General features: G+C 37.8%; 3 protein-coding genes across 5 annotated transcripts in view; 2 read left to right on the plus strand and 1 right to left on the minus strand.

Annotated features, from left to right (window-relative positions):
• The window catches only part of PNPT1 (polyribonucleotide nucleotidyltransferase 1), a 44,954-nt gene extending 28,800 nt beyond the window's left edge, over positions 1–16,154 (plus strand). For both annotated transcript variants that reach the window (XM_019624706.1, XM_019624707.1), the window contains exons 19-28: positions 7,283–7,389; positions 7,851–7,922; positions 8,015–8,078; positions 8,492–8,575; positions 8,903–8,986; positions 9,873–9,979; positions 10,064–10,119; positions 11,418–11,496; positions 13,757–13,804; positions 14,945–16,154. In XM_019624706.1, the coding sequence (XP_019480251.1) occupies positions 7,283–7,389; positions 7,851–7,922; positions 8,015–8,078; positions 8,492–8,575; positions 8,903–8,986; positions 9,873–9,979; positions 10,064–10,119; positions 11,418–11,496; positions 13,757–13,804; positions 14,945–15,103 (860 nt within the window). In that variant the 3' untranslated portion in view covers positions 15,104–16,154. The remainder of the gene's footprint in view (positions 1–7,282; positions 7,390–7,850; positions 7,923–8,014; positions 8,079–8,491; positions 8,576–8,902; positions 8,987–9,872; positions 9,980–10,063; positions 10,120–11,417; positions 11,497–13,756; positions 13,805–14,944) is intronic.
• A 6,605-nt stretch (positions 16,155–22,759) lies between these two features.
• On the minus strand, positions 22,760–24,472 carry LOC109371933 (UDP-N-acetylglucosamine transferase subunit ALG13 homolog). The gene is made up of 2 exons (XM_019624711.1): positions 24,325–24,472; positions 22,760–23,428 (listed from the first exon to the last, which is right to left on the minus strand). The coding sequence occupies exon 2, from the start codon at positions 23,376–23,378 to the stop codon at positions 22,881–22,883; it is 498 nt and encodes a 165-aa protein (XP_019480256.1). The 5' UTR covers positions 23,379–23,428; positions 24,325–24,472; the 3' UTR covers positions 22,760–22,880.
• A 238-nt stretch (positions 24,473–24,710) lies between these two features.
• Positions 24,711–25,409, plus strand: part of PPP4R3B (protein phosphatase 4 regulatory subunit 3B) — a 55,810-nt gene continuing 55,111 nt past the window's right edge. Inside the window, exon 1 of one of the 2 annotated variants that reach the window (XM_019624704.1) lies at positions 24,711–25,159. In XM_019624704.1, coding sequence (XP_019480249.1) covers positions 25,018–25,159 — 142 coding nt within the window. In that variant the 5' untranslated portion in view covers positions 24,711–25,017. The remainder of the gene's footprint in view (positions 25,160–25,409) is intronic. The other variant, XM_019624705.1, reaches the window with a different exon arrangement.

Genomic DNA, 25,409 nt, shown 5'->3' on the forward strand with positions numbered 1-25,409 from the left:
TAAAATGTAAGATTTCTTTAAAATTGGATACTAGTAAGACTTGGAGAAGTCAGATTATAGATTACTAAACCAGGCCAGAAGCAAGATAGTTCCAAAGTACAGTTTCAATTCCAGATATCTGCTGGAGTTCCTATTTTTGGTTAAAGGTAGTTCATTGCAATTATTTACTTGGCTTGGTGACGCAGTGAGCTTTCTTACCTTCCAAAACACAGAAAGCTCTGCATTGATTCCATCCACAAAGGAAGTTTGGACTAGCAAGCACAAGTATAAGGACCAATAAGGAAAGTAACTATGTAATCTTCCAGTTGATTTATACAAGCCATGAGATGCACACCACCACTCAGAAGTGTACACAGAATTTTAGGAAGGAAAACTGCACGTTTCATTATAATCTCTGTGTCTGAAGCACCAAAAGGGAAACAGCATGCCAAGAGGCATTTAATGAAAACAACTATTGCCAAATAGTCACCAATGATGCCATTCAAGAAGAAAGAGAAAAGGAACGTAAAGACACTCAAGAGGCCACACCAGCAGTTCCCTATAAATTTACAGATTTACAGTTCGGGTATGAAAGATGGAAGGACAACATAACTCAGGACGAAATGAAAGAACGATGTGAATATACTATAATATCACCTAGGAAGATTAAAACTTTAGCCAAAGCAAAAACAAAACAAAACTAAAGAAAATTAAAGGTACTTCTCTAGTTGTGTTCAGTGGAAGGGAAACATAATCTGATATTTAAGGTAACTAGTAAAATACGATTCCTGTTTTTACCTTCATGCATTCATTCAACAAATCTACTGTATGCCACTCTGTGCCAAGCACTGATCTAATAAGCTCTTGGGACACAAAGTCCCTGTGCTAATGAAATTTGCATTTATCAGTCTTCCAATCTCAGATTGGAAAACACACAGAACAGATCCTAAAAAAGATCAGCTGAAAGGAAATCATAGGAGAGTCTTTAGGTGTTTTAAATAAGTTCAGATCTTTTACTCTAGACAAAAACCTATCCTCAGTAATGGCGAGAACTTCAGGATGAGATAACTGAAATATCTGAGAAATCACAGAGACTAGTTAATAATACCAAGGACACGAAAAGTTTCTGAAAGGTAAGAAAGGTATTTTCTGTAAAACATAACCCAGGGAATCTGAAAGTGACTAAAAAGCATGGTTTATAAATATTTTATAAGAGAAGAGGGCTGTGGAGAGAAGAAACCACAGGGACTCGCTTGAAATGAGTAAAGTAATTTTTTGTTTTCATAAATATTTCTAGGTTTATAGAGAGGAGGGAGGGTACTGTTTATGCAGTGTATCTAGAGTTCAGGCTTGGCAATTTATGGTCTTTGTGTAAATGATGCGGAAATTGAGACGGGATGATAGGTGCACCTTTCATAACTAGTTGCAGGATAAACAAAGGGGACTAGTTAGCCTGATCAGTAGGTAGCAGAGGGGTCTCAAGTAGAATATTTCAGGATAGTTCATCCTAAATCCTGTCCTTTTCAAGTTTTTGTTATTGAGTTGACTGAGAACACAGACCTGCCAATAAAAACGATATTGATAAAATGAGTAGATGATTGATAAGTATTTTTGGTCTCTGAAAAAAACTTTAACAGAATTTAAAAAAATATTCAGCCAAATATAAAAAAATTAAATTCGAAAAGAATGAATGTTCAAGTCCTGTGGGAAGTGCCAGCAAAGGTTATGCAATTCAATTCATACATGAGTTCTTGCCATGTCCTATGTCAGGCACTGTCCTATGCTCCAGGAATACAAATGGTACCCATTTTTAAAAAGTTTTTACAGGTGCAAAAACAACATGAAGATACCAACAGATCAAAGAAATAAAGTATGTACAAGGTACAAATATGTACAATATGGGTAAAGAACTAGGATGCATATAAATTGACTTTATAGACACAGCTAAATTTCATCTGATTTTAAAGTTTGAATAGTTGTTGACCAGGCATATTAGAAGCAGGGCCTGTATTTCATGTGAGAGAAACAGCATGTGCAAAGTTATGAAGCAGTTTAGTGTGTTTCTGAAATGTATTGGAAAGAAGTGATGAAGTAACAGAGTCCAAATTTTAAAGGTCATTGTTGTGTTAAGGAGTTTGAATTTAAATCCAATATTTCCCAACTCAGGGTTCCATAAGATGTTCATTATTGTATACCATGAAAAAAATTACTGTGGTCTAAAGTACATTTGAGCAGGGTTAAGCAGTTTTATATAATATGGGTTAAATAAACCTCAGTATGTAAATATGACTTGAATCTCTAGGAACAGAATATGTACTATTTCCCAAACTTTTTTGATCACAGAACATGTATAATTTCCTGAGAGCAGATAATTGGGTATTTGAGAATTTTATGTAGAAGAGTGGCATGATTTGAATCTGCCTTTTTTTTTTAAAGATTTTTTTATTGGGGAATTGGGGGGATGGGAACAGTGCTGGGGAACTGGGGGAAGGGGAACAGACAAGTTGCTGTCATTTTTTTTTTTTTTTTTTTTTTTTTTTTTTAAGGTAGTTTTTCCCAGCTTAGATGATAGCCTTAGGGGATGCAGCAGGAGATAATAGGAGCTGAGAAGAGAGACTAAAATCTGGGAAACCAGACAGGTAGACTTGTTGGCAGGGCAACAAATAATGCTGACTTGAACTAAAGGAGTAACAATGGACATTTCAATATTTAGGGGAAAGGAGAACTTTCTGAAAACTTTAGAGGACAAACTAATCAGGTCTTTAAGATCTGATATGATATAGGAAATGAGGAAAACAAGTGTTGTTTCTGGCATGAATGTCTACTAAGTTGCTTTCAACCGAGATAGGGAATGCAGAAGAAAAAAAGGATTTATTGGGGTGATTACATTTTGGAAAAAACAAATATGTGTGTGTGTGATTTTTAAACCATCACCATTATAGGTGATAGTTACAACAATGGGCATAAGTGAGATGCTTGGAGAATATGAAATGAGATCCCTACCACACTCCATTATACCAAATAAACCCAAGTGATCAAAATTTAAACTTTTCATTTTTTATGATTTTATTGGGGAACTTGGGGAGGGGAACAGACAAGTTGCTGTCCTTTTGTCCTTCAGTCTAGTTGTGGAGGACGTCGCTTCACTGGCCCTTGTTGGTATTGTGATCACTGCGCTCTTCCTGGTTGAGGCAGTCAGTTGCCAGCCATTAGACGGCTGCTCACGCCAGCTGCCAGCTGCTCACGCTGAATGCCAGCCACTCATGTTGGCTCATGACAGCCCACTGCAGCGTACACCATCGCCGGTGACTCATAGCAGCCCAGCTCCAGGTCAAGCTGTTGTTCACCATTTTAGCTGTAGAGGGTGCAGCATCACTGGCCCATGTGGGATCTGAACCGGCGGCCCTGCTGCTCAGAGCTCGCACTCCCAAGCCAACTCTTAATCACCGAGCCACTCAGCCAGCCCTAAACTTTTTAAAAGATGAAACGGAAGATTTATCAAAATCTTGAAAAAGTAAAACCTTTCTAAGCAAAATCTAGGAACCATGATTACATATAATTTTTAAAATTCTGTATAGGAAAAAAATCACAAAAAATAGTCATCAGACTAGAAAATTATATTTCATATATTTTATTTACTATAATATTCTACATTTATATTTAACAAAGATCTGTCCATATTCAAAGAGCCCTTGTGAATTAGTAAGAAGACTAACACCCAAAAGGAAAATGGTTGAAGGCCATGAATAGGCAGTTCACCGAAAAAGAAACAAATGGTTTACAAACATGGGAAAAAAGTTCAACCTCACTCAAAAACAGAAATCAAATTAAATACAATAAGCTATCGCTTTTACCTTTTAGATGGGCAAAGGCCAAAAGATTTGACAAGAATTAACAACAATGTAAAATAGCAGGCACCCTCATATACTGCTGGTAAAAGGATAAAATGCTACACTCTTTGGAAGGCAGTTTGACAGTATAGCAAATGTAAAGCCACACACCGTTTGACTCAGTAATCCCACTTCTACTGTGTGGCTTATAAACATATGAGGAGTACTATGCAGCCATTCAAGAGTAAGTAGAGCTTTGTGTGGTATTATGTTGTCAATATCCAAGATGTTATTAAGTGGAAAACGCAAGATGCAGAATAGTGAATGCATTTAGTATGCACCATGAGTAAAGAAAATAAAAGATTACACTTACACATAAATTTTCTGGGAGGATACACAGAAAACCTAATGGTAGCTGTCATGGGAAGGTGGACTGAGGGGTTCAGGCTGGAAGGATTTATCAAATACACAGTTACTTTTGAGGGGGAAAAAGAAGAAGGCACCAAAAGCAAAAAAGGCAAAGAAACTGATTGAGTTTAATTTGCTGTTAGAGGTTTTTGCTGCGAACAGTGATTACCTGTTAAAATTGTTTTAAGGGGCTTTTATTATACGAGGTGTGATCAAACAATATGGCGAATGTTTAAATAAAACAAAATTATTACAGTAAAAGAACATTGCCATTAATCCCCCTCAAAATACTTCCCTTTGCTTCGAATACTCTTATCCCATCTGAAGCAGTTCTGGAAGTCCTCTTTCGTGAATGTCTTTAGTTCCACTGTCGTGGCTGCCTTGATGTCCTTAATCAATTCAAAATGTTTACCTTTCATGGTCATTTTGACTTTGGGGAAGAGCCAGAGTTGCACAGTGCCAGATCCAGTGAATAAGGTGGGTGAGGACACACGCTAATGTTTTTATTTGACAGAAATTGCTGTACCAGAAGCAATGTGTGACAAGGGGCGATGTCATGATAGAGGATGAAACCATTTGCCCATTTCTCAGGCTGTTTCTATGCACATCGTTTCTTAAACGCTCTAATAAGCCCTTATAACATTCAGAGTTCACCATAGTATTCCTGGGTACAAACAGCTCACACAATTCCATCAAGGTAAAAAAACCACGATTAACATCACCTTAATATTAGATCTTGAATGGAGTGCTTTTTTCACACGAGGAGAACTGGGTGATATTTCCATTGAGAACTCTAAAACTTGGTCTCAGGATCATAACCATAGACCCAAGTTTCATCTCCCGTGATGACTTGTCTTAAAAAGCTGGAATCTGGGCTCACTTGGTTAAAAGTTAGCTTAAGAGCACGAGCTCTGAGCAACAGGGCCACCGGTTCAATTCCCACATGGGCCAATGACATTGCACCCCAGATGAGCTGTCAACAGGTGGCAGGATGGCTCAGCTGGTGAGAGCACGTGCTCCTAACAACAAGACTGCCTGTTCAATGGTGGGCTACGCCCTCCTGCAACTATGACTGAACTCAGCACCTTGAGCTGAGCTGCCACCCGGATGGCTCAGTGGATAGAATGTGTGCTCTTAACAACAAGGCTGCTGGTTGACTCCCACAAGGGATGGTGGCTACACCCACCTGCAACTAAGATTGAACAGAGCACCTTGAGCTTAGAAGCCAGAGCTGCTGACGGGCAGCCAGATAGCGCCTGGCGCCCTCCACAATGAAGATTGAAGAACAACTTGGCAGGTCTCCTTCCCCCGTTCCCCCACACTGTTCCTCTCCCCCAATGTAAAAAAAAATCTGGAATCTGATGTGGCACAATTGTGCAACTCCAACGACATTGACTAATGCTGTTCCTTTTGTTCGACAGTCAAAACACGTAGAACACATTTCTCACTCACTCGCCTCATGTTCAAATCTGTTGTTCAAATGCTTTGAATGGAACCATAAGAGATGTTCATCTCCTCAGAAATTTCCCTAAGTCAATTGCCTGTTTGATTGAATCATTTCGTTTACTCTTTAAACATTCTCTTGGGTTTTTGATGTTGGAAGGACTCCCCGATCTCCTCATCTTCAGTCAATTCATAACCATTACAAAATTGCTCAGATCACTTGTAAATGATCTTCATGGTCACTGCAGCATCACCATAAACTAATTTTAATATTTTGTCTGTTTCTTTAGCACTTTTTGTAGTTTGAAACAAAACTTCATGTTAATGTGTTGTTTGTGATCCATGATTTATGACACTTTATTTTATTTTTTTTAAGATTTTTTATTGGGGAATTGGGGTATGGGAACAGTGCTAGGGAATTGGGGGAAGAGGAACAGACAAGTTGCTGTCCTTTTGTTCCTCAGTCCAGTTGTGGAGGACGTCGCCCCACTGACCCAAGTTGGCACCATCATTGCGCTCTTCCCGGGTGAGGCAGATCAGTTGCCAGCTTCTGGACAGCCACTCACGGCAGTTGCTGGCCGCTCACGCTGGCTGCCGGCCACACACAGCAGCCCATGGCAACCCACTGCAGCAGGGGCTGCAGCCTACACCGTCACCGGCGACCCACAGCAGCCCAGCTCCATGTCGAGCTGTTGTTCAGCATCTTAGCTGTAGAGGGCAGTGTCACTGGCCCTCATATGTGGGATCCGCACCGGGGGCCCTCTGGCGTCCCAGGCCTACTCCCAACCAACGCGCCACTCAACCGGCCCACGACACACTTTAAAACACACATTCTCTTAACTGTAACTCACACCCAACTGACTGCACTGAACAAGTTGAAACTTGTCACACACTGTACTAAGGTTCAACACACCACTTCCTGTATTGCAAATCCCTGCCTTTCTGTTGGATGGCACTCGGCAGCAGCATTCACCTTACTTTTTTATCATACCTCGTATGTTTAAGAAGAAATGAGGTAGTCAGCTTATTATTAAGACCTTTCAGGGCCAGCCGAGTGGCGCATTGGTTAAGAGCTGGCTTGGGATGCCAGAGGGCCCCGGTTTGGATCCCACATATGAGGGCCAGTGACACTGCCCTCTACAGCTAAGATGCCGAACAACAGCTCAACCTGGAGCTGGGCTGCCGTGAGTCACCAGCGATGGCGTAGGCTGCAGCCCCTGCTGCAGTGGGTTGCCAGGGGCTACCATGTGTAGCCAGCAGCCAGCGTGAGCGGCCAGCAGCCGCTGTGAGCAGCCATCCAGAAGCCGGCGACTGATCTGCCTCACCGGGAAGAGCGCAATGATGGTCCCAACTTGGGCCAGTGAAGCAACGTCCTCCATAACTGGACTGAAGAGCAAAAGGATAGAACTTGTCTGTTCCCCTTCCCCCAGTTCTCCAGCGCTGTTCCAATTCCCCAATAAAAACCTTAAAAAAAAAGACCTTTCAAATTAGTTTTGGTGATTGTCAATTTAGAACACCATCTGCTTACATTAAAATAACTGTCAACAAAATGATGTGTGTGTGTGTGTGTGTGTGTTAAGCTGATGTACACGTCATATACAAGTTCTTTTTCTCAATTATAGGGGTTCCAATTTCATCTGCTGTCGCAGGTGTAGCAATAGGATTGGTCACCAAAAACAGTCCTGACAAGGATGAAATAGAAGATTATCGTTTGCTGACAGATATTCTGGCAAGTATATTCATATTTTCAAATATTCAGTGGTGAAGATTTTATATAAACACAGACACACACACACACACACTTTACAAGCATCCTAAGCTAGGACTCAAGATATATAGGTCCTTGTTCTTTCTTCCTCTGCATATTTGCCTCGGATTTGATAGGATGTGAGTTAAAAATAAATATTACGGTGTAATTTTCCATAATATGGCTCACTTCAGGATGACCATAAATTAATCCTTATGCATTTATGGGAGAAAAACATCTAAAAACAGTGATTTTCTGGTAAAATATTTGTACTTGAAAAGTCACAAATTGGAAGTAGTTGTTAATGTAGAAGATATTTCTTTGTGTGTAGTCTTAGAGGACATGGTTACTTCTAAAGCTATTTTTTAAAATTCCTCTACAATGACGATGGGTGAATTTTGTTTTTGTTTAAAACTATATCATAAATTCTTAAATTCCTTAAGGGTATTGAAGATTACAATGGTGATATGGATTTCAAAATAGCCGGCACTAATAAGGGAATAACTGCATTACAGGTATTTTTAAACCTATTTTGTTTCACTTTTACAATATGTATAATAGTATCATGAATCAATATTTATATAATTTTTTGGCTTTTCCTTATTAGGCTGATATTAAATTACCTGGGATTCCATTAAAAATTGTAATGGAGGCCATTCAACAAGCCTCAGGTAAGCTAAGCTAGTGTCCCTTATTCTTCTTTCATCGTCTAGTTTGTTACTGGAACTATAATTTCCCTTAGGCTTGTTATAAAAGATAGGCTTATTAAAAATAGTGCTTTAGAGAATGAAGTGTCATGTAACAACCTAGATCAAGAAATATTATGTTGTTAGGCACATGACTAACCACCAAAGTGGGAGGGAGACCAGTGAAAACTCAATTTTTACAAATTAAGTAACTCTCTAAGATAGGATTTATAGAGAAGGAAATAGGAGTAGAATTGTCAAGGTAATTGGGGTGTGAAGAGCTTTGATTAGTAAGCTAAAGAGTTTGGATTTTATGCCATAAAAACTAAGAATACTGCTATATCTGATCACATTTATTTTATGTAATTATAATTGTTAATGTTTTTAATCTCTTCTAGTGGCAAAGAAGGAGATATTACAGATTATGAACAAAACTATTTCAAAACCTCGAGCATCTAGAAAAGAAAGTGGACCTGTTGTAGGTAATACATTAAAATTATTACTGATTTAATAAGATAAACATTAATATATGAAAGTATATTAATATTTTTAAATTTTTTTAACTCCATACATAAAACAAAACTATTTTAAATAATTTTAGAGTCTAAATACTTTAAATTTGGGGGCTATTCTTGACATTAGAACTTTCAGTAGTTTTCGTCAAGTAACATACTTTTTCTATTTCATACTGAACTATTTATTTTACATCTTTCTAGGCCAAAATTTAAAAAATCTTGAGTGACCAGAACATGTTTTAGATTCCTATATGTATTTGAATTATTTATGTTGTTGTCTGTACTACATTTCAGAAACTGTTCAGGTTCCATTATCAAAACGAGCAAAATTTGTTGGACCAGGTGGATATCATTTAAAAAAACTTCAGGCTGAAACAGGTAAGAGTTGTATGAAGATGGGGTATTTTATTTAATGCTAGGCCATGTAAGTTTGCCATTTCATCTCTTGTATTGCTCCAAAAATATGTTTGATAAATAAGAGAAAGACCAAGAGAAAAGGATATAACATTGACATATCTTTACTGTAAGTTTTCTGTATGCCTATTTATAGATTAGCAAATTATCATCCTTAACTATATTCAAGAAGGATGACCTCGAATTCCTCAGTTTTTTTTGCAACAATTTAAAATCAAACATTTAGAAAATGTTTAGTTTTTCACTTTAGAGGAGTTTTACTTTAATTTTCTCTTACAATTACTTCTGCTATTTTTCACTTAGTCTTATTTAGACTCTTATTTAAAGAGTATACATAGAAATAGTATGCTTTGATTTGTTTTTTATGGAAGCAATCTTTGGGTTACCTAGTACTTACCAGCTTTGAGGCTATTGAAGGAGAGTGAGAAGCAGTCCCCTTAGCTAGTTAAGATTAAGGAACTGATATTTCATCCTTTATCCACGTGTTGCAACTCTGGAGGGTAAGAGGGAGAAAAAAGAAAAGGTGAGGAAAGGCTTCTAATATAGTTTCTAGTTACAATTAAGCGAGCAAAACCACGCCCTCCAAAATTAGAATGTATATGCTTTATCCCACCAGATTACGGGCTGCAAGAAAGAGGGGACATTGGCTAACACAATGTTGGATACATAGCAGGTGTGCAATGTGTATTTGTCAGGGAGTGAATCCCTTCGTTCCTAAAGCAGTGATTAAGCACAGCACAGCCCTGCCCAGCTACTTCCAGTTTGCTCTCCTCCTCTTACATCTACTTTTAAGACTAGTCTCCACTGAAATGAGCAAGTTAACTTTAATATGTTAAATTATTTTCAAAAGGTGTAACCATTAGTCAGGTGGATGAAGAAACATTTTCTGTATTTGCACCAACACCCAGTGCTATGCATGAGGCAAGAGACTTCATTACCGAAATCTGCAAAGATGATGTAAGTATAATCTCATAATAGTTACTTTTTTCTACTTTTTGTTGCTGTTTTCTTTATGACTTATGGCTTATTTTGCACTTACAGCAAGAACAGCAATTAGAATTTGGAGCAGTATATACCGCCACAATAACTGAAATCAGGTAATATCAAGTAATATGATGTGCTGTTGTTGTTTTTTAAGAGTTATATTACAAGCCCATGTTAACTTCATATGTTTGCTTTATTTACTTTGAAATCATATGTTTAGATTATACATCAATTACCATATAATCATTACTTTTTAAAATTTATTTTTAATTTTAGTTGACATCATTAATTATTTTTACGGTATAAACCAGTGTGTAGATTTTTTATAATTATATAATTATAATCTATGATTATTAGATTCTTCTAACTGAATTGTTTAACCAAATGTTCCACCATTTTAATTTTCCCAGTAAACAGTTAACAGACCAAAATAGACTCAACAGTATTTCCTTTTTCTTTCTTTTTGCTTTTTCTTTTTTTGGTAGTTTCTTGTGGGTTTCTTTTAAAGATAATACTATTTATTTAATGCTTAAGTAGTGCATTTTTTTAAAATGCCAGTTTCAACCTCAAAGTATTTTTTTTTTTTTTAGCTGAGCTATCCTGCCACCTGTTGGCAGCTCAGCGGCTGCTCAGCTCAGGCTGGACTCGAACCGCTGTTGCTCAGAGCTCAAACCCTTGAGCGAGCTCTTAACCAACTGAGCCACTCGGCCGGCCCTAAAGTATTTTTTTTACCAGATAAAAAGATTAGATTTTCAGGATCAGAAACATCCCCTTTTTAAGAAAGAATAAATTATCAGATATAGTATGAATGTTCAAAGCAATTTGAAATGAATAATAAAAGGCAATGGGACAATTTAATATCACAGGTGAAAACTAAGAAATGAATGGTTTATTTTAGATTAGAGAAAATAATGAAATTTGTTAATGAAATAAGTATCCCAGTTTATCTAACCCCATTCCATCACTCATTATGTAATAGGTTAATGAAAATACTGAACTATTTTAAACTATTTAATGTCATTTCAAAATTATTTGGAAAATACTATAAAAAGAAATACAGAAGAATATATATTCTAAAAGCTTTTACTGCACATTTTTCTCTTTTCTCTGTTGTTTGCTTCAGAAGTATTTAAATATATGGTGTATATATATATATATTTTTTTTTACTTTTTTTTTCACACGCGAGGAAGACAAACCCTTGTGTCGAGGGCTGACTATATGGTGTTTATTTTTAATTGAAAAAAAATAAGTATCCCTTTTAGGTAATCCTACTTTTTATATTATAAAAACATGTACTGGAGGGATTGTTTTTTTTTTTTTACTTAGTTCTATGAAAACATAATCACCATTTGATTATCAGCAGATACACAGATACTTAATGTTTTAACCAGGTTTATTTCCTTTTTATAGAGACTCTGGAGTAATGGTTAAACTATATCCCAATATGACTGCAGTACTACTTCATAACTCACAACTTGATCAACGAAAGGTAAAAATAAAAAGACTGATATGACTTTTTTTTTTTTAAGATTTTTATTGGGGAATTGGGGGAAGGGAACAGCACTGGGGAATCAGGGAAGGGGAACAGACAAATTGCTGTCCTTTTGTTCTTCAGTCTAGTTGTGGAGGATGTTGCTTCACTGGCCCATGTTGGTATTATCATTGCGCTCTTCCTGGGTGAGGCAGATCAGTCACCAACCTCTAAATGGCCACTCACAGCGGTTCTTGCAGCTCACACTGGCTGCCGGCCACTCACGCTGGCTGCCAGCCATACATGGTAGCTTATGGCAGCCCACTGCAGCAGGGGCTGCAGCCTACGCCATCGCCGGCAACTCGTGGCAGCCCAGCTCCAGGTCGAGCTGTTTTTCACTATCTTAGCTGTAGAGGGCAATGTCACTGGCCCTCATGTGGGATCCAAACCGGGGCCCTGCTGCTCAGAGCTGGCATACCAAGCCAGCTCTTAACCAACACGCCACTCGGCTGGCCCATGACTATTTTTAAAACTGCCTTGAAAGAACCATAGTGAAATTTCCTAGGTTGATGAGAATAGAATACTGGCCTAATACAGAAAACCAAAAATGACAGAGGTGCTGCTGACAAAAGTTTTACTTTGTTTAACACAAATATTTGTGTTTCTCCTTCCATGATGGAATAGAAACACTCTTGAATGTTTTGAGGTAGAATAACATCTTAACACATAGCAGTTACTAAAAATACCTAGCTGTAAAACAGCCCACTTTTCTTGACCAAACCAGTCATGGCAAGATAATTTTCAGGTTGTTTTTCAATTTATTTAATCTTTGTTACAGTTTATACATTTGACAGATTATGAAAACTATGGGGTACAGAAGAATAATACTAATGTCTGTTTTACCATATATTAAAATATAAAACTAAAGAGAATAAAACAGTATTACTGGCCCAGAAATAGACAATCCATGCAACAAAAAAAAAAAGACAAAAAATAAACCCAGTTATATACATGTGACTATCATACACGCTAAATATTGTATTTTTAGTGAGTGAAGAATCAAAGATTACTCAATAAATCATATTGGTACAGCTGATTATTATCATAAAGCAGGATTTCTACTCTTTTTATATCAAACTCTTATCTTGATCAATGAGCTAAATGTTAAAAAAAAAAAGAATTTAAGGTGGTGAAAGAAGAAAAATAAAATGTGGGCATGGGGCATGCTGAGGGAGGACTTTAGAAGAAAATATGTACTTTAATAATCTTGGGACTTGGTAAATATTTCTCAGCATGATATCAAAGCCAAAAATGTAAATAGATAAAATTTGAACACATAATTTTTAAAATTATATGGCAAAATTACAATAAAGTTCAAAGACAAACAGCAAGTTAGGGAAAAAATGCTTTTAACATGTGGCAAAGGCTTCATATACAAAGAGCTTGAATAAATCAATAAGGATGAATATCAATAGGAAAACGAGCGAAAAACATGAATAAACCATTTTTTTTTAATTAAGCCTACCAAGATATTCAATACCTACAGCAATTTTTTAAAATGCAAATAAAACCAAGCTACCATTTTTCAACTTTCAGATAGTTGAAAATTCCCAGTGTGGTACAAATGTGGAGAATAAATGGACTTCTCAAATACTGTTGATAGGAATGTAAATTGTGACAAACTTTTTGGAAAAGTATTTGGTAAATGTATATGAGTACCTTTAGACCTATGAGTTCCAAGTGTAGAGGATAGTTAAAGTAGATGAATACATAGTCATTGCAACACTGCAATTTATTTTTCCTCAACTTTTTATTTTGGAAAGTACCCATATACCTTTCACCTATATTTGCCAATTATTAACATTTGCAACACTAGAATTTAAAACAAATTAAATGACCATTTTTAGAGGATTGGTTATACAAATTATGTCATTTGAATGCTCAACTGTAATGTTTTATTTAATGATATGAAAAAATATCTTCAACATATTATTGGATGAAACAAGCTCAGTAAGGTCCAGTTTTACAAATTCAGTACACACACATTAAATAGGGAGACAATTGAAGAGATACTCATTAGTGTTAGCAAGTTTATCTACAAGTAAAGGGTTTTGAATGATTTTTACTATCATCTGAATACTTCTGTATTATTTTTAATCTTTATAATTAAGATTTTATAATCAGAAAAACCAATAGTTATTTTTCACTTGTAAAAAAATGTATACTACCATAGATATTAATTATGCATGACAACTAATAAGTTAACATGTTCTTTCAGATTAAACATCCTACTGCCCTAGGATTAGAAGTTGGCCAAGAAATTCAGGTACTTGTATTCAAGCTTTTAGCCTTCGAGCTGTAAATTGTACATGAAGTTTCAATTATTTGTTTCAAAAAGTAAGCTGAAAGAATCGAATCAGCATCTATGAGTTGTATTATTTATATGGTATGCTTCTTTTGTAACCTTAGGGTTGCTTAAACAGACTCATTAAGGATTTAAGAAACAATTCTTTTCCTCAAGGAGTTTACGGTTAGAACAGTAATCCGATCCTTTAGAGTTTTTAGAAATACTTGAGCAGGTCAGTGATGGCTATGCAGAGTCAGTGATTTGGAAACAGTACATGAGAACCCTGATAAATTTAACTATTGAAGGCCTTGAATGTCATATTTGAGGAATTGAGACTTTAATTGCTTCTACACTGCTTGAGGCTTAAGTTTTTTGAGTTTGATGAAAGCTGTGTTGTTTAGTTCTAGAATTCTGATAACAAATTTGACCTTTTTTATAGTCCCCTATGGGTGGATAAAAGAACTTACTGCTGGCCTGGGTTTTTTTGGCTGCACCACATTCTGTTCCAGTTATGCTTAATACCCATGACCTGAGTAACTAAGGCTTCTAGTTTATTCCCAAACTGTAGTCCCATTGTTCAAGTAGCCTCTAGGGAAAGATGAGAACTAAGACATAATATCTCTGTATAAGACTTTTTTTTTTTTTTACATCAGAAGAGACTTAAGAACTGTTACATTTCCCCCTGACTTTCTCTGTCTCAGGTGAAGCCAAATAACCTCCAGTGTGATAGTCCTTTGAGCTGTATAGCCTGAGTGACCTACGCATAATCCTGTAGTTTGTAGCACAGTTAGGCTCAGAAAAGCCTTGTCTAGAATCATTCACCATGGCTTTGACTGTTCTTCTGGTATAGGGACTTGGCCTGGAGAGAATAAGAAGGCACAGATGAGTCTAACAGAAGATTGTAATTAGGCAACTAAATGCCCCTATCTCTTTTCCTTTTTTATAATCTGCTTAACCAAATTATATTTATTAGCATATACCTTCACTTAGCATTGAGCTATGCTTTCATGAACAAGTAAAAACATTAATCTGCCTTATTTGGACCATGTAAATGTAAATATCTTTTAATTTGGATGTCATTCAATGTACGATAACTGTAAATTTGTTTTTTTAAAATAGGTGAAATACTTTGGACGTGATCCAGCTGATGGAAGAATGAGGCTTTCTCGCAAAGTGCTCCAGTCTCCAGCTACAACTGTTGTCAAAACTCTGAATGACAGAAGCAGTATTATAATGGGAGAATCTGTTTCACAGTCATCATCTAATTCTTCCCGGTGATATATATATATATTTTTTAAAGAGAATTCTAGAATGATATCTATGGAGCAAAATTTCAGTAATATCTTCTAATGTATAGATTTATATATACTATAAATATAAAATGCTCATTTTACGTGTGTCAGTTTTTAATTTCAAGAGTACCTATATTCTCTCATTCTTATTTACATTATAAATCAAATATATATTAAACCATTTATATATCTTAGGAAAGATTATTACCCTTTTTTCCCATAGTTCTGAAATATCTGATAAATTTAGAAATAATAGATCATATTTGCTACTTTAATGGATCACTTCCTACATATATACTCTTAGTCCTCTTATGGCTCACCTCTGCCCAACTTTACTCATCTACAATGATTTTAGTCTGGAACTTGCCATAGTCAAAGCCAGTGCCTATTTCTTTAGTACAATTACCAGCTATAGCAAGGAGTTGAGGGAGCTAATTTGATCTGTTTTTAATGATATACTGCCTTTCAAATTGGTCACAAAACCATAACATAGTGAAGTGAATATAATAAGATCCTAACTAGAACTAGGTAGCATTTTTTTTTCAAATTTAGAAAATATTTAGTATATATTGGAAAATTACTCAACAAAATAGTCATATTTTGATTATGTATGTATAGATATTCTTGGTATAAGGGATGGAAGAATCATGATTTTCAGTTAAATGTTATTTTAAACAGTCATATAGAAGCTGTTGATATAATTATTAGTAATAGCTGTAAGATGTTCATTCCCATCATTTACCATATTATTATTCTACAAAGTAAATGGTTCATGGAAGTCATAACTTGAAATATGCAGTACTTTTATAAATCTGATAAAAAATATTTGTAAATTCAGGACTCAGGCATAACTAGTTCATAAAATTTTAAAAATATAACTGGCCAAAGATTTTTTAAATGTAGGTATTTAAACCAGTAAACATTGATTATACATATATACAGTTTGTAAAATAACATGTTAGGCAATGTTGATATAATTTCTGAAATATTGAAGATTAATTGAAAAATGAAAGATTAAATTTAAACTATGCTTTGTACATTTGATTGTTCCATTTTACAATAGTGACAATTTTTTACGCTCTTTGCCTTTTTTTTTTTAAAGATTTTATTGAGGAATTGGGGGGCGGGGGGGAACAGCATTGGGGAATCAGGGAAGGGGAAAAGACAAGTTGCTGTCCTTTTTTTCTTCAGTCTAGTTGTGGAGGATGCCGCTTCACTGGCCTATGTTGGTATTGTGATCATTGCGCTCTTCCTGGCTGAGGTGGATCGGTTGCCAGCCATTGGACGACTGCTCACGGCAGCTCATGACAGCTGTCAGCTGTTCATGCTGACTGCCAGCCACTCACAGCAGCCTACGCCCTCGCCAGCAACTCACGGGCAGCCCAGCTCCAGGTCAAGCTGTTGTTCACCATCTTAGCTGTAGAGGGCACAGTGTTACTGGCCCACGTGGGATCCAAACCGGCAGCCCTGCTGCTCAGAGCTCGGGCTCACAAGCCAACTCTTAAACAACGAGCCACTCGGCTGGCCCTCTTTGCCTTGTTGAAGACAATAATTCTTAATGATAGAATTTCAAAATTATAATTTATGTTTTTCTTAAGTTTTCTTTTTCAAAGGGACTCCCAAGAGGTAATAATATGGGAAAATGAAGCTACTTCTTAAACTCTAGAGACCAATAGAACCACAAAGCAATATTGTTTAGCAGACTTATCACAGACCATCAAAAGGTCCTATTTCCACTTTAACAAAGAGCCTATGTTTAATATCTGAACTTTTCTTCTTTATGTCTTCCCTCAAATCTTGGTAGTTTTCCCTACTTATTAGTAAAGTTTTTCTATGAGGGCTACTACTTTCTAAAAACCCTAATTTATAGTGACTCAAATCAAATGGAGTGCCCATCTTTGGTAGGTAGTGCAATTTGGGTACTTATAAGACTTTTTCCTTCAGATTCTTTGTTTTTGAAACTCCCTGCTCATAAATTCCAGTTTTTATACAATCATTTTTCCTTCCCTTATAGAATATCTTGAATTTCTGGAGCTAAGATAGTAGAATGAATATCAGTATCTTTCTTAGTTCAATTCAGCCAATCATAGCATTCATTTATTCAGCACTTATGAGCCAGGCACTATATAATATGTGCAGGGGATGCATCAGTAAACAGAACATAAGTTACAATGCTCACATTTTAGTGAATGGAAACTGACAGTAAACAAGTATACAAAATGTCAGGCAACAATAGGAACTTCACAGAGAGGCCATTATTTCCAACAGTGGAAAAACAGACTTGGGATTTGACAGTTCAGAGCTCTGAAGATATTTGAATGCTCAGCTTAGAGAGTTGGCTATGCAGTTATTAGGGCCTCGGTTGGGAAAGCCTGAAGCTTTGAATCATGGAATGGGAGCCCGAGGATTTGGGCTCTGTAGACACTCCTGACACTCAGGGCTTGCACAAGTGGTTCATACCTCCTAGTAAGAGGTAAAATTGCCCCCCTTTGAAGAAAGACCTCTCCCATAGTTGCTCCCATTTCTAATAGGTTCTTTAAAGAAAAACAACTGGATAGATAAGGGGATAAAGTGATAAAGAAGTACTATTTTAGATAAAATAACCCAGAATGGCCTGAGTAGGTAACATTTGAGCACAGACCTAAATAAAGTGGAAGATGTGCAGCTATTGAGAAAGAGTTCCAGATAAAGGGACTAACAACTTCATTTTCAGTTGGTATTAAAAGTTTAGAATGTAGAACAGCCTTTTCATTTTATAAACCAATTTCACATAGTGTTTTACTCCTAAATCATGTGCATATTCTTCACCAGAATTAGAAAGCAAATTTTATTAAAAAATATGAGACAAGAGGAGATGGCCAGTGCAAGGTGATATTTTCAAAGCATTTAATCAGGCAGGAATATAGTTACCTGGAAGGAGAAGGTATATACCTAGATTATATGGAAGTTTAACAGGCTTATACAAAATTCCAGGCTCATAAGAGTTGAGACTAGGGTGGTAGGCAGTAAAAATGGAAAAGAGAAACTGTAACTGGGTATTAAGGAATAGAAACCAACCTAAGTTAAGCTAAAGCAAAGGGGGAAATTTTTCACAGGGCCATGAATTTATTTCAAGTAACACTCGCAGTAGTAGACTGGAACCAGGACTGTCAAATCATCATGAACTAAGGTAGGTACCCCTCTCTACCTGCCTGTGAAGTCGCATAACTTCTCATTTGTGCTTCTTCCCACACAACAGATTACCAAAGGAATTTAAATAATAAACTAGCATGTAGTAGTAGGAGCCAGAGGAGTACACTTGGGATTGGATATTTTTGGGTTGCTTGATCAAGGGGGCTGGAGATTAAGACTGGATAATCAAGATCTCACTGACCTGGATACCTATGAGACAGATGATTTAACCCTGGCCAGGACCCCAAGGGATTGGGAAAACCATTGCTGGGTTGCTCTTTGAAGCCTGGAAAAAAGTGAGAGAAGTGGAAATGAGCTCACAGCAGCTTTTGACTCCTGGAGAAGACAACTATTTATTTTGGCATTCCTGTTGGCAACTAATTGTTTTGTATCAATTTAGTGTTTTTTAGATGGTTATCTGCAGAAGTTTTTGTTCTCCTCCATTTAGGTTTTAACTGTGTTACAAGCCCTCAACTTCTCATTATCCTTCTGCAAGGCAGTAGTACAACTTATTCAGCCAGCTCTGCAATTCTTGTAGGCATTGTTTCCCCGGTATCCTTCACTGTATAGGCAACAACATCTGGGATGTTTTCCTAGTTCACTACTGGTGAAATCAGTGGTCAAGTGGCCACTGTATGCTGCAGACTTAGTAAACTGTCGCCCAAACCCCATTTTACTGCCTGATTTATTGCACCACTCCCTATACCACCTATGTCAATTTTCGTCCTCAGAGAAACTGATGCCAAGAAGAGATTAGATGGGTACGGTATTAATTGGGCAAAATGTCTGTGAAAGATAAAATAGGCAGGCTCAGGAATCAGCAGGGAAAGCCTGCAGACCACAGTGCAAGTTTGACCTCTGTAAAAGGAGGGAGGGAAGAAAATATGGGGTGGAACGAGCCTCAGACTGCAGTATAGTTCTAAGAAAATCTCATCTAGGCTGATAAGTTCCCCAAGCCAAAGTTGTCCGTTAGAGGAGTTCTGGCACAATAGGACAAAGTTAGTATTCCTGCTGTGCACAGTCCCTGGCTGGGAGCAGCTCCAGGTATTTATGGCTTCAGTACAAAAGCAATGGTGGATCCAAAGGAGATGGCAGCTGACTCAGCCAACTATGTTCCTCAAAGTAGATTCTCTTGAAGGAGACCTGAGTGGTGCATTCATAAGGCCTCTACTCCAACCAAATAGCAAAACAAACTATAAAACTATAGCAACTGAAACTGTCATACTAGAGTTGACCAAATAAAACAAGAAAACAGAGAAGCAAATTCATACTCAATCCAGACGTGTGTGAATGTAGTAAAAAATAGTTTAAAATAGCACTTCAAATGATTTCATCTATAAATGGTGTTGACAATTGACTCCCCATTTAGAGGAAGAAATTTAAATTAGCATCCTACTTGTATAGAGAAAATCCCAAGTGGATCAGACAACTAACCATTTAAAAACTATGAAAACATGTTAGAATACCTTGGTTAAACATGGAAAATTAACCCATCTCTTTGAAAATTAATTTTTTAAAAGTATAGAGTTCAAACAGCAAACAAAAGACAATAGTAGGCAAGATTTTAACAAATGTCAGTTACATGACAAGCAGATGGAAGGGCAGTAGTGGATTTAGCAGAGCAGAGGAAGTTACAACCTAAATTATGTAATTTAATCTCAGTTGAGCTGATAGGGTAGTTATTAAATTACCAGCTAAGGGAATGTCAAATTGAGTAGTAAACTTCTAAAGGAAACTTCAGTTTTCAATAGTTATTGAGCACTTGTTATATTCCACACCCTATGCTAGGCATTGGAGATACAATGGTTAGAAAAAAACATAGTTCCCTGGATTCATGGAAGTTTTTCATCTAGATATGGAGACAATCAGAAATCATTCAAATAAATATAAAGCTACGAGTATGACAAATGCTACAATGGAGGGGTGTGTGGTGCTGTAAGTGTCTGTAATAGGAATACTCTGGTTGTCTTCCTAACATCCATTTTTCCATATCACATAGTGTAACATCCATGGAATTTGGGTGGGATGAACCCCAGCGCCACCTCCAAAGATGGGCCCTGTTGCCTCAGCCAATCAATGCTTAACATCCCCTAGATGAGAAAACGAGGTTCAGGGGTGGGCATGTGACCTAAGTTAGTCTAATCACAGTGCAACTGGGGATACGTAAACACTCTTGATGTGCTCCCCTATAGGCATGCCATGGTAGGAGCAGAGAGCATGGTAACTAGGAAGAAGATGGTGCTATTGGAAATGAAGGGAATTATATGGATCAACAGAACTTGGTGATAATTAGATATGGGTGTTTGTGTTTTAAAAAAAAATCAACATATAAAGAGCACTTAAAGTAACGCCTAGCTTATGTCAAGTTCTCAATAAATACGTTTAAAACAAAACAACAAAGAGTAGAGGATGATTCCCAGGTTGCTGACTTGAATAACTTTCTATTCACTGAAATAGAGAACATGGAAGAGAAACACAAAGGAAGAGGAAAAGACTGAGTTCAGTTTGGGGCATGCTGAACTTGAGATACCTTTGAGCCATTTCAGGTGTCCTGTAGGCATTTGGATATACGAGTAGTAGCCTGGAGCTCTGAAGGGAGATCTTGACTGGAACATAAATTCATGAATCACCTATGTATAAGTGATAACTGAAGCAAGGGATGTAGTTGAAAACACTTAAGTGAGAGTCTAGAGTGAAAGAAGAGAATCTAGGACTAAGCCTTTGAGGAACTTCTGGTATTTAATAGTTGGATAGAGGATGCAACAGCAACACAAAGAAGCAATAATAAAGAGCTATGCAAGGCAAGAGTATATATATGTTAAGAAAACGAATAAAGTGTTTCTAGAAGGAAGTGGTCAAAGTGTTCATTTTAACTTAGATCAAGTAAAGTGAGTTAATAAATGTCCACTGGCTTTATCAACATAGATGTCTTTAGTGAATTTATCAAGAGCTTTGTTGGTGAGGGCTGGGGCTGATGGAAACCAGAATAGGTTCAATTGAGTGGCATGTGAAGAAAAAAAATTTAAACAATTTCAACCCTTGAATTGGCTGTAAAGCGGAAAAGAACTAGGACTGTAGCTGCAGACAGGATATAGGTCATCGGTTGTGATGGTTTAAATGGGGAAGGCTTAAAGATAATTCATGTTAAGGAAAAATGAGTAAATATAGCAAAAACTTATAAAATTTCTTTCATAAAAACACGTAACAGGATTGGGAAGGGTGACTAGAAAGTCTCACATTTCAAGGACACAAGTCAATATAACTGAGAACCCAGTTTACCCTACAGAGATTAATAATATATATTTTTTAATCTTCAAGAATTTTTAAAAAGTGTAATGAGTCCTCAAGGGACATTTGGCAATGATGGGAGATAATTTTGGTATTCACAACTGGAGGAGGGGGTACAATACTACCGGCATCTTATGGGTAGATGCCAGGGATGCTGCTAAATTTCCTGTAATGCACAGGATAGCCTCACAACAAAGAATTATCCAGCCAAAAGTGGCTGGATAAAACCATGGCAATGGTGCCACAGTTTTAAAAACCTGCTCTAGTAATTCAATCTACAAATATATTGGCACACATGAAATATCTTCTGTATAATCATTTATTGTTTGAAATTGCAAACTATTAGAAATGGTACATATACATAAATAGGAGATGGTTTAAATAGACTAGGGTTCATTAGTACAACAGTATGTATATTATTCCATTATTTGTTTTAAAAAAGGGTGGTAGATGGAAATATGTAAATATATATATATTTTTTTTTTCGGAGTGGAAATTTTTTTTTGCACATTACACATATCAGATCATTTATTTGTAAAACTAATTTTATAAATACATAAATTATAAATTCCTGTGTTACAGTAAATGATTCAATACATTCAATACCAGTGAGAGATTCTTAGAAAATAACAGCAAGTCCTATTGGCTTAAGTCCTTTTGGTTTACTCTTCTCAAACCAGTGAAGCTTTGACATTAGGCAAGATTATTTTGTCACTGTCTATTTTTATTTCAGAGGGAAAAAAGTGAACACATCCACTCCCCTCTATTGTTTCTCCAAGTATAACAGTTAATGTTATTAATCTTTTTTTAGGTAATTATTGAACTTTCTATTTCAAAGAACATAATCCATCATTTTTGCTTCTTTAAAAATTTGGTTCCTTGTATTATGAAGCTAAAGGTATTAACTCTCAAAATTTTTTCACAAGTTTGTTACGATTTCTTTTTCTTATTCTAAGAAACATCAAACGACATTTGAGATTCTTTTCAACGTTTTAAAATTTAATTCATTTTTTTCATGATTCCAATTCCATCTGGGATTCTAGAGTACAACCTGTGAATGCTCACTACATATATTTTACTAAAGTATAAAGATTAGGGGGAAAAACCTAATAAATTTACTAAATTGCAGTTATGATATGCACCCAAATGCTAATATTCACACCATAAAAATTTCTAAGATTCTTATAAATATAGGAAGTTTATTAATTTATATTATTCTGCAAATATATATTATGTATTTAATTTAACCACATTCCATAGGTTGGATGGGGGTGGGGTGGATTAAAGCGTTGAGAGTTTAGTGTTTATTTTTGTAATCCAACAACTTTATCCAAAAATGCAGAAAATTTTTCCGGCTGGCCAGGAGGAAAACATTTCAGTGTTGATAAGTCCATTGACTGTAACAGCCCAGGAAGCGTGCTGCAGGTACAGTAGAAGAGATGCCCATCTTTGTGTAGCTGCTTTGCCAATTCCAGCTGATGATTGTTCATCAACTTTTCATTTATAACCACTACAAGTGGCTTTCTTTTTTCCAGAGTCTCCAAACAGCTTCCTGCACCTGCGTGACTAATAACAAGATCTGCTTTCTCAAGGTCTTCTCTCAATGAATCCTTGTACCTGTAAACATCCAGAGTAAAGGACTCAGTACTGAATGGTTCAGGTACCACCTTTCCTCTTCCTATTTGTAGGACGAGTTGGTTGTAACCAAGGCTCTTGAAGATTTTCAGACTGTCATGCGCCGACACACACTCAATGAGGTCGTCAAAGCTGGTGGTCCCCACAGTAACAAACACACACTTCATCCTGCGGGTTCTGAAATCCTGAATCCTTGGAGTGGAATTTTGATGAATGCCTGAAGAAAAAAAAACTTTTCTGGGAAAAACATTGCCGTAGTGCAATACTGTTTTTTATTTTTTTTATCAGGCGCCTGCTCTGTGTAAGACACTGGCTCACGTTTTAGTGTACCGCTGAAGGGTGTCCACACAGAGCTAATCAAAACAAAAGCACGTTTTGACAAAACCACAGATTAATGACTACAATTCCCAAGATGCCCTGCAGAATCAACGTGGGCTTGTCACCTGGTTTTCACCTTTCAAGCTAATGTGTTGTAAAGAACTGGCGGCTGAACAAACAGACTGTCTTAACGAACGGGGATTAAAATAATCGACTGCCCAGTGCATGAGTTGTATCCTCCGCGCAATGTTTGACAATGTGATGTTTGACAACGTGAATGCCCAGAGAATTCTTCCTTTGCTTATTCATGGCAGAAGGCCTCCCTATAGATAACGCAAGAAATGCAAACAGGAGAAAACTCAAAATTATCAATACAATGCTCTTAGATGTGTTAGAAAGGTAACTCCCCGCAAGTTCCCTAAACTTGTCGAGGTTACAAACACAGGAAGGGCACTGTATTTTCATGAAGTGGAAAGTATGCTTTTCAATTGCCAGCTACCAAAACACTAACCGTGAAACGCTTTGGCGGGAAATAGAATACTGTCAATACACTTTTTTGTACGTTATAATCGCCTGGAGATCCGTAGAACACTTCCTGAGGGGACACTTAAATGTATGAGACTCCACAACGAGTTTTAGTGGATTTTGGGTCACCTTAAAATACACAAAACTCCTGTCTTCACAGAAAGAGATCTAAACTATTTTTCTCCCATAGGCTGATAGAATGAGCTTCCAATAAGGAATGCGAATCCCTTTTTTTTTTGCTCAGGGTTACTCCGGTCTAAGGGTACGTACCTCCCAGGTTGGCTTCGCTGTTCCTCAGAGCTGCGTCCCACGACCTGCCGCACGCCTACTGATGTCAGCAACCGCACAGAGAGGCGCGTCCACAGCTACACTCGCTGCCTACTCAGGAAGGTCTCGCGGCACCAGCCGGGACGGGCAGCACGCGAGAACCACACTCAGCCGAGATCCCGCGCCAGCAGGCGGGGCCAAGAGAGGAAGTTGCACTTAGGCCCGCCCACCGCAGTTCAGCACCCTGCCTCGCGAGAACGCCGAGCAGTGAGGGCCGGGGAAGCGCAGGCAGGAGCAGAGGTGCTGCGCGTTGGGCTCGTCGGCCGCCGTAGCCCCTGCTAGGACAGCCCGTGCGAGCCTGCGGGAGGAGGAAGAGAAAGGCAGAGAGAATCGGGTTACAAGATGGCGGTTGTGTGGTAGTTACCTCGGAGGCGGCGGCGGCGCGAGAGCTAGCGAGCTCTGGGGGGCAAAGGGAGGGGAGGGTGGGTGTGTGTGTGGAGGGGTGAACTGAGAGGTAACCGGGACTCCGCGCGGAGAGGTCTCGGTGGCTCTTGTTGACCCTTCCCGCGGCTGAACCTTGGGAGCCATGGTCAACTCGGGCCTCTTCGGAGCTGCCGCCGCCGCCTCTCAAGAGTGAGGGGTGCGGACGAGGTAAACCAGGAGGCGGCGGCTAGAGCGGTGGGGACAGCAGCCACGATGTCGGATACGCGGCGGCGAGTGAAGGTCTATACCCTGAATGAAGACCGGCAGTGGGACGACCGAGGCACCGGGCACGTCTCTTCCACTTACGTGGAGGAGCTCAAGGGGATGTCGCTGCTGGTTCGGGCTGAGTCCGACGGTAAGGTTATTGGAACGGTAGGCTAGGGGACCGTGCCTCCAGTTTGGGCACAGCCGTGGGGTGTAGGCCGTAGGTCAGGTACTGTTACTACCACCTCTTGGGACAGCGCATTGGTTTTTGTGCGTGCACCTCCGTACCGTAAAAACAAACTACTTTGTCCGGATTTACCCTCAGTCAGACGCGGATTCTCTGTTCCCCCGCCTCCTATCCCTGTTAAGGATTTGACCCCTTCCTCCCCAGTCTCTTCTCT

The sequence above is a fragment of the Hipposideros armiger genome, unplaced genomic scaffold (genome assembly GCF_001890085.2).
Source record: "Hipposideros armiger isolate ML-2016 unplaced genomic scaffold, ASM189008v1 scaffold_602, whole genome shotgun sequence".
Lineage (NCBI taxonomy): Eukaryota > Metazoa > Chordata > Mammalia > Chiroptera > Hipposideridae > Hipposideros > Hipposideros armiger.

What these genes read in the sequence shown, in the direction of transcription:
- LOC109371933 (XM_019624711.1), bottom strand. Translation starts at nt 23,378, where the DNA reads ATGAAGTGTGTGTTTGTTACTGTGGGGACCACCAGCTTTGACGACCTC.